This window comes from Ananas comosus, unplaced genomic scaffold (genome assembly GCF_001540865.1).
Source record: "Ananas comosus cultivar F153 unplaced genomic scaffold, ASM154086v1, whole genome shotgun sequence".
NCBI lineage: Eukaryota > Viridiplantae > Streptophyta > Magnoliopsida > Poales > Bromeliaceae > Ananas > Ananas comosus.
Genome location: NW_017890801.1, coordinates 24,685 through 34,494, shown reverse-complemented (window position 1 = coordinate 34,494; position 9,810 = coordinate 24,685). Strand labels below are relative to the sequence as shown.

The window sequence follows — 9,810 nt, the reverse complement described above, 5'->3', positions numbered from 1 at the left end:
TTCTACACCGTTAAACTTGAAAACGGCAGATATCAACCATTAAAAATTATTGATTTTGAATCCTTTCGATCACTAGGTAAATGATATCAAAAAATTGCAAAAATTATTTCTAGAAACTTCAAATACGCTAGATCAAGTCTAACGGAGCCGATCGTCGATTCGAAAATTCCATCATCGAAAACGCCTCCGTGGCCCTGAGCAACCTTGCTCTATGTATATATATGTATATGTATATATATATATATATGTATATGTATATATCTGTATATGTATATATATATATATAGAGAGAGAGAGAGAGAGAGAGAGAGTAGGGCTACTATACTCTTATACGTATAAAGCTCTTTGTACTCATAAGTTGTTTTTAATGATGGAGCTTCCGAATTGATAATCCACATCGTTAAATATGATGTTAGAGCATTTGAAACTTATAAAAAATAAATTTCATAATTTTTTAAAATTATAATAAAGTCCATCAAATGGGTATAAAATGAACGGTCGAAATTGAACGACATCCTAAAAATGGATGATCTGATCCTTCAATTTAGGATTGGAGTTATTGATTTTTATCTAAATAGTGAATAGAATTATCTATCAAAAATTCAACCAATTCCAATTCTTTTACACCGTTAAACTTGCAACTATCCCATACCGGTCACTAAAAGTTATCAATTTTGAGATCTTTTAATCGAAAGGTAAATGACGTCGAAAATAATGAAATTTGATTTCTAAAAGTTTCAAATACTCTAAATTATGTTTAACAGTATGGACCGTTGATTTGGAAGTTCTATCATCGAAAACAACTTATGAATACAAAGTCGATCGTACTCATAAGATTATAGTTACCAGACTATATATATTCCAATAGAAATCCTAGACGGTGGGTCTTTTCACTTCCTTTGCATGGTACCATAGCCAAACCCCAAAACTCTAGGAATAAGTGATCTGGCTCTCGCCATAAATTTTTGGATAGCATCAATAGATCCTTTCTTCCTCCTCCGAATTCCAAGCTGCCCTGCTGCTGTTGTTGTAGTGTTGCTACTCTAATGTCGCTATAGTAGTGCAGCTACAATACTATTGCTACAGTACTGCATGCAGAACTGCAGCTACAGTACCTTCTGCCCTATGGGTGATTTTTCTCTTCTGCTGGTTCTTTCTCTCTCTTACTAAGGCTTGTTGACTGCTGCTATTCTCCCTACATCCTACAATCCTGTTATTTGGTGAGTCATGGCGGCAAACATCTCTTCTCTCTCCATTATCAACAGCAAAACAATCGTACTAGTAAAATTTGCAGACATCACTAATTTGGTTTGGAAACAAGTTCTTTTGAATGCTTTAGAAAGCTTTGGAGTGGCATCCTTTGTAGATGGGACAGTTACAATTCCTCCTCAATTCATTGAGTCTTCTAATAAGAGGTTGGTTGTCAATTTAGAAGACACTATCTGGAACAAAGAAGACACCACCATATTGACTTGGATCAATGCTACACTGTCGCTCAGTATTCTTCAGATGCTGATCTCTACCCATAACCGCTCATGATGAATGAAAATTTATTGAAGCATATTTTTTGGACAAAACTGCATCCACTGCTTTTTCTCTCAAGTTAGAATTGAGAAGCATTAAAAAACAAACAATGATCATGTCTGAGTACATGCGAAAGGTGAAGTCAATTGGTGATGCACTTCAGGCGATTGGGGAAGGAGAATCAGACCATAACCTTGTTATGATTGTTCTAGTTGGGATGCCCGAGGAATATAGAAATTTTGTGAGCACACTAACACAAAGCAAAGCCTACTTTTGAACAACTTCGTCCACTTCTAATGCAAGAAGAGACTAAGGTGCCGCGTAGAGCGAGTCAAGCGATACCACTGACCACACTTTCTATGGAAACTGGAGCAATTTGTGCCAACCAAGGCCGAGGAATTTGTGGAGGACGCAGAAGTAGATTCCAAGTAGGCCAATGATAGCGGGGAGGTTGCAATCCTTATTCAGACCGTAAACTCTATGGAACATGAACAATTCAACCATCCAATTACCCATAGCCACAACCTTGTTCTCATTTACACCCTCATCAACCTAACAATCCCCGGTCACTGTCTCAAGCCCGATCAGCATTCAATGTCAAAGTTTCCAATCTCTGCTCTTCAGTGCAGACAAAAATTGAACCATACTTTTGTTTCAAATGATCTTTCTCAGACCTTTTCTGCTATGGAGGCACCTAAGCCAGGTGAGGAGGTTTAGTTAAATGATACTGATAATGGAAACTCTAATCATGCCGACCCAGGTACTGTTTCATCCTCTAAAACCATACAGTGGTCATGACAAGATTCTGGTGGGAATGAAAATGCAGTCTCTATCACTCAAACTAGTAACTAGTGAAACAACTTTAAAAACAACATCCAAATCTCTTGATCTTGAGAATTTCTTGTTGTTCCCTAGATTAAGAGGAATTTAATTTCTGCTAGCCTCTTCTTCATGACAACAGTTCTAGTTTTGAATTTGGCTCCTCTGGTCTTTGTTTGAAGGACAAGTTTTGAATTTGACTCCTCTCGTTTTTCTATGGACGACCAAAAAAGAGGTGAAAGAGCTCTTCCGGTGCCGTAGTTCAAGGAATCATTGTAACCACTATCTTCCACAGTTGCAAGTGTTGGAAATAACAAAAGTTAGCTTTAGGTGCATCTAGATCTAGTTATGATCTCTCACATAGGAGGGTACGCCAACTTAGTCAAGACGTTTTAGCTAAGTTTATCAGAGGAAACAAAATTTCTATTGATACTAGTCCCAAAATAAATTTATCTCATTGCATCGCTTGTCACATTGGAAAAAATGTGAAGCTTCCCTTCCATGAATTGGAATCCAGTTCGACTTGTCGTTTTTCACTTATTCTGTCAGGCCCTAAGTCCCACCAATTGGACCCGCTCGGCCACGTGCAACAGACACATCAAACGAGCGAGATTCCCCCACCCGAACGAAGAGGAAACATACGCAAACCTTACAACGCATACATAATATAGGTACAACAGAGCATCAGAGTAATTACTTCTAAATTAAACCATTACAACTGTGAAACTGCATCAAGGTTTATAACTTATTTTCTCCAAAATGTTACATATTTTATGTCCAAACAAAAAGGTACCCTCTAGACCCACTCAAACAGATCTAGCTAACTCGCAGAGCCCTTGCCTGGTGATAGATGTCGTTGAGACGACACCTTCTAATATTATCTAGGCATAAAACGCTAAAAAGAGGTTAGCCCAAGTAGAGCAATGCACAGTATTTGAGGAAAGGATAAAGTCATATAGAACCAACCTAAAATATTGTGCATTTTACAACAGAAGCCTCAACTGTAAAATAATTTTGATTAAGTACTTCCATGACATAAGTCAACACAAGTCAACATTATTCATAACTTCTTTTATGGAATAGTATGCAACCCAACAAATTATTTTATCACTTTTCTGATGGAAACCATCAAATTCCAATAGAAATTGACAGAATTTTAAACAAAATAAATTTGTTTAGATTGTAAACCAGAATTTCAAGGTCAGCATCCAATTTCTGAAGGGCAAATTGCACCTACAGTTCCTGAGTCCTCCTGAAGTTTCAATTTTATCCATGTTCCATTAAAGTGAGAAGTGAGTAAGCGTCAAGCTAACTTACATTAGCAGCCACATCAACTTAAATTGAGTATAGCAAACACATCAGCTTACATGCTAGCCTTTTTGTGATGGCCAAGCTGAAGTTGATGGCATCAGCTGGAGTTGAGTGATAGTGATGCTTACTGCTGGCCATGTTGATATCACGTCACTCAAAACTGAATATAATAAAAAGGATGCTACGATCATCTCAAACCCTAAGCTACCTAAAATAAGCAGCCCTCTCCCGAGTATATTAGCATTATTTACTTAGTAGATAAGGAGAAAATTATTTAACAAATCTTAGCAGATTAAAGGACAATTTGGTTGCACATAATTGAAACTGCACTGCATTTCAAGCTGCATGCAAACTCAAATCCTATGTTTAGTTTGGTGCAATTGAGTCCGACTGTTCCAGTTGGAACTACACAAGGAGGCTCAAATGATGTAGTTGTAACTACACATAAGTTGGTTGCAGTTCCAACTACAACAGCTGGTAAGAGATTGGATCCCCCACTAATTAAGAATAACAAATAAATATAGGTAAATAAATTCATTAACAATAAATAGATATATACTAGTATAGATTTAAAAATAAATTTATATACTCAATATTTATAAATAGTAATAATGATGCTTGTGCATCGTATGCTTTACATAAAAAATTAAAATTTTAGAAAATAACAGTTTCATTTCAAATATAAAAACTAGTTTGTTTGTACGTTTTGATAGAGTTTGATTACATACGTTATTTTAATAAATTTTAATTAATTATAGCTTTTCAATTTCACAAAAAAAAAAGTAGAGAAAAGAGTAGTAGATTTTTAAAAAAAAGTTTGGTTTATGTATTAAAGTTAAATAGATTGAAAATTTTAGGGTAAAATGTATGGACACCCCTAAACTTTCCCGCTTTTGCAACAAGACCCTAAACTTTCAATTTTGGAAAATAACCTCTTGAACTTCACTATATTTTGCAATTTACTGTTCTGCCGCATAGCGTCAAAGAATTAATGGAGATGGGCACGCGTGGCAATCACGTGATCTGCTTTCTAGACCAAACCTTGGAGAATATAAAACATAAGCATCTTCTTCTTTATGGAAGGATTGGAGATGGCCCCATGGATGATATCAAATTTTTGTTTATCTTTGTATGGAACAAGTAAATATTTGATAAGGAATTCTTTTTTTTCCCCCTGCTATATGCATATGTATGAAAGGTCTATTATTTACAAAGCAAATATTCTTGGGAGGACTAAGAACAATAAATTCCTTATGAAGTTAGAGCAAGTATTTTTCAAGAATATGTTCCATTCATTTTTTATATCAGTTTTGAGCCCCATTTGGAGATGAAAAGGAGGAAAAAGTAGCACATGCAATTACCGCTTATTCCCATCTCCATTAATTTTTTGATGCCAAGCAAGCATAAGGTAGATTGCAAAGTATAGTGAAACTCAAAGGGTTATTTTCCAAAATTGGAAGTTCAAAGGCCTCTTTGCAAAAGCGGGAAAGTTTGGGGGATGTCTATACATTTTATCCAAAACTATAGAGTTGAAAATTTTTTGAAAAATGTAAATATATTATATTAATATCCAGTCACTTATTTATAGATATTAAGTTTAAATGATTGACATATGATTATTTTATTTGTAGCGGAGGTAATCTCACCACTTTATGCAAAAGATGAGAATATTCACAAATATAATTATTATCTTTACACTACTAAACAAAGGACATGTAATTACAGCACTAGCAACTGTATAGAACCAAACAAACTTGGTGTAGTTAAAACTGCTGTATTTTTAGGTGTATGATTTTCCAACTATACTGTATTTGCAATTGCATCCAACCAAACGGGTCATGAGAGTAGTTTTAATTTATCCTCTCCATATTGGGTTTTCTTATCATATTAGGATTATTATACTGATCCCAAGCTTATAAGTTATAGATAAGAGGTCTCTCCTCTTTTATATTCCATGGTTATTTAAATTAATAGAGAAAAGTTTCTTCTCAATAGGCTTCTAGCTTAGGCAAAGTTAAATGAGGAGTTCCCTCTTCCTTTAGAGCAGATAGGCTACTGATAGATATGTTAAAATCTATCAAAGGGCTTAGAACAATTATCAGAATTCAAGGTGTCACTTGTCCACTTAAAAAATACAAAGACGACAGTGAAACTTTAAACAACTTACAAGGAAAAAGTTAGCAACTTTTTTCATTTCGTAATGCGGTAATCAGGCAAGCATTTTTTCCTCAAGAAAGTTAAAAACATGCAAACAAATTAAAACACCGACATATCTTGAAATATAGACTTTTCAGTGCTATAAAGGTTAAGCAACTGGAATATTAGTCAATTTTTTACTTTTTCACAGCAAGTTTTGGCATCAAGCTCTAAGTTAGCTTCACTTTGTGCTCTTCTTGACGTACTCAAGGTAAGTTAGGTAGGACAAATGAGTAAAAACTAAACATAATAAAATTGTTCACTCTCATCCACCCACGCTTGCACTTATTTGTAAGTTAGAAAATAGAAGTGAGAGAAATGTAAAGCCCAATACACCAAACAAAGAGCATACCATAGTCACCTACTCGGCCTAAGGCACTTAGCTAGGTGCAAAGATAAGTGCTCAGCCTTAAAGGTGGTAAGGTGCTGATGGGGTTTATCTTGATCGAGCGTCCAAGTTAGCGAGACACTCGCATTTGGCAACAATGTTTTGGGCAAAGTTTACACAGCCATAATTTTGACCTTCTGTACATGCTTTGCTCTCGATAATTATAGCTTTAGTTGTTCCATCATTACATTACACTTCTCTTCAATGCTAGGTTCCTTCAATAATTAAATTTCTTTATGACTGGATTCCGGTCAGTATTGTTTCTAATTAGGATGCATCAAGGAATCAACCAGTCATATATTACAACCTCTTTCCCAGATCGGACAATCATTAAGAGAATGAGTTATAAGTTGGATTGATTGATTTGCAAATGGTAGCAATTTTATATGATCCTAATGTGATTGTTTGATCCGAAACTTTTGCCCTACAAGAACTCAAAATACGGGTTGTAGATTGACCATGCTACCAGCAAACAGGAAAAATCAACAAAATTTAGTCAATTTGATGAATTAACTTACTAGTAGAACTGGGGTTCCAACCAGGTAAGTGCTGCCTTGCTTTTCCCTTCCAAGCTTCCTCAAACCCAGCAAGCTCATCTAAAGAAGGAAAATATATGAATACATAAAATAGAAAAACGAAAGGGAGACATACAAACATCTTTTAGGTATACAAACATCATTCAGCTTTTAAGAGTTCAAACCTTCATTCAGGTTGTGCAATGTCTGCATAGTGTCAACTCTTCCATCAGAGTTCAGTTTCCTTGTCACTGAATGCCCCTGCAAAGCCAACAACATCTGATAAATTTAGTGAAATCCTACCTCACCACTGAATTGATGGATAAAATATATTTCACTCAGTGTACAAAGGAACTATGCAGCAACACAAACAAGAAATATGACAGAAAAGGAGAGCTTAGTAGCACTGGATGACCTTGTCACGAATTCCTCGAGATATTCTATGGGTGGCCCTGCCAGTTGTGGTATCTGCCTCTTTACTTTCTTCGACAGTAACCTAATAAAACAAAAAATATATATATACATGTGAGCGACACCATTAAATCATGACACATCCTTAACTCATCTCAACTCAACCTTAACCCACTTTGCAAAGACTATTGTAGTGTGACCAGGCACTGGTACTAACTTCTCCATTATGAATATTTCTGATCCCATGTGCACAAAATCATGTTGTATGTGAACGCTCTGGAGGTAAAAATGAACAGGTTGCTTTTTCTACTACATAAGAATTCGTGCAGTGCTGCAATACAAAGTTTATGTATCAATGTGTGATCCTATTGGACAAAGGTCCAAAACATCCATATAAGAATGGCCTCAATACCTAGTAGAGCAACAATTCTATGCAACATTCCTAACTAGGCCTATGTAGGGTCATCACCAATCTGTCATGTTGCAACAGATCAGGAAAGCAATAAGCGACCACCAAAGTTACTTACTCCATCACCACCAGTTCTTCTTGTCGTGGATGAAGTATAATAAGAAGCATTACGACCACCATAAGTCACAGTTGAGCTCTGGAAAGTATAAGCATGAGCTTTTGATCGCGAGGTACTAGCTCTCTGAAACTCGTTCTTATACTCCATAAGTCGGCTCCTTTTCTCTGCAGATAAAACAAGCAAAGAGGGAGTTCAGCATTTATCCTATAGCCGTTTATCGTCAAATATCAACCTCTGCACATAGGTAATAATTGTAACAGCACTGCAACAGAACTAAAAGCTCACTAAGAAATATACAGGTGTAGACCACAAACTAAGTTCCATCTATTTGCAAGTTTACACACTGCGTTCGATAAGGTTAAGGTGCCCCTCTAACATATTTCCAAATCCAAGTTGGTCCATCTACTCAAACCGGCACAAAGAAAACCTACTAGCTTTATAGTAATACCGCAGAGCATTTCCGCTGATCAAATACGGATTCAAATAAACCAGTCGACCATTACAAGATAAGTTACAAAGAAAAGATCAACAGAAACACTGACTAATAAAAAGTCGACCATAGTTAGTAGTCCATTCAAACCAACAGGCGAGCCAAATAATAACTGGGAAGAAGTCAGATGCTTCTTTCTGCAGCGAATTAAAATCAGCAAAAATTATCCACCTTCCGTTTCTTCAACAGGGTGCTGGACATCAGGCTCCTCACTCGACCGCGAATGCTTTCGGGGGTTATCTTTCTTGTCCTTGTGAATCTTCTCTTCCTCATCTTCTTCTTCATCATCAGAGTTCAGCTCCTTGATGACCGGACCCCTGGGTTTACTCGGAGGCGGAGCTTGCTCAATGAATCCGGTATTGCCCGTGTCTCCGAGGATGCCCGGCCTCGGGTCAAACATGCTCGGGCCCATCAGGTACCCAAAGGGCCGAGTAAAGAAGGGGTCATCAAAAGGATTCCTCCCACCAAAGAAGCTAGATATGAGGCTACCAGTACCAGGTCTCCCAAAACCCCCAAATCCAGCAAATGGATCCCCAAACCCAAATAAATCATCCCTCCCGCCACCAAACCCAGTAAAAGGATCCCCAAATCCGAAGAAATCATTCCTCCCCCCTCCTCTCCTCTCCATATTTCCCGTGCAGATCTCTGCGGAGATACAAGAACGCAGCTAAGAAGCGATTTTATTATGTTACTTATGTTTTCTGGAAGAAAACCTAATCTTAATTCAGAAGCAAAAGAGAATCCAAAGGAAGATCGGCAACAATTAAAACAAAATCAAACAAATTCTTACGTCTTCCAAAGGTCAATAGTAAATATGAACCCCAGTACGAAGCAAATTGTTGATTATGATGCACGCTACCCGCCTAGGCCCCGTTAAAAGTTCGACACCTCAAATTTCATTTATAAATAAATTGATTGATAAATCATCGTACACAAGAGAAAACTTTTTAAAATCGACGATAACTAGATCGAATTGACCCGAAACAGCACGCGCAGCCGACCTGGAGGGCAAAAAAAAAAAAAAAAAAAAAAGGGGCGGTTATAGATTTTTTTTTCTCTCTGTTTCCCCTGGGAAAGAAGAATTGGCGAAGTGCGCGAATACTCTAGAAAAAGTGGCACGCGTCTTGTGCAGCAGCGCTGTCGTCCAGCAACCTTAGGGCCTATCTGCCGAACTTTGACAAACTGATTTGTGTAGTAGTGATTTTGATATGGAAGAATTAGTGATTTTAATTTCGATAAAAAGCTGTAGAATATTTTACTGAATTTAGATAAAAGTAATTTTTTTAAAATAATTTATTAATGCTGTTTGGTAAAAAAAAAAAAAAATTGATATTTATCTATATTAATATTTTTACTAAATCTTATATTAAAATAATTTAAAATTTGAATTTATATTTAAATTTTAATATTTAAATTTAAATTTCAAATTTGCATAAAAAATAAATTTGAAATTTCAAAATTTTAAATTTAAATTTAAATTTTTAATTTTGAATTTTAAATTTAAATTTAAATTTTTAATTTTTCAATATCAATTTAAAATTTGAATTTCAAATTTTAAATTTGAAATTTAAGATTTGACATTTGAAATTCAAAATCTAAAATTTAAAATTTAATTTAAAACTCAAATTT

At 35.8% G+C, this 9,810-nt stretch overlaps 1 protein-coding gene across 1 annotated transcript; it reads right to left on the bottom strand.

Annotated features, from left to right (window-relative positions):
- Positions 1–5,928: 5,928 nt before the first annotated feature.
- Positions 5,929–9,373, bottom strand: LOC109704258. The gene is made up of 7 exons (XM_020225015.1): positions 9,284–9,373; positions 8,972–9,182; positions 8,353–8,826; positions 7,692–7,855; positions 7,169–7,249; positions 6,939–7,014; positions 5,929–6,834 (listed from the first exon to the last, which is right to left on the bottom strand). The coding sequence occupies exons 3-7, from the start codon at positions 8,807–8,809 to the stop codon at positions 6,731–6,733; spliced, it is 882 nt and encodes a 293-aa protein (XP_020080604.1). The 5' UTR covers positions 8,810–8,826; positions 8,972–9,182; positions 9,284–9,373; the 3' UTR covers positions 5,929–6,730.
- Positions 9,374–9,810: the final 437 nt, after the last annotated feature.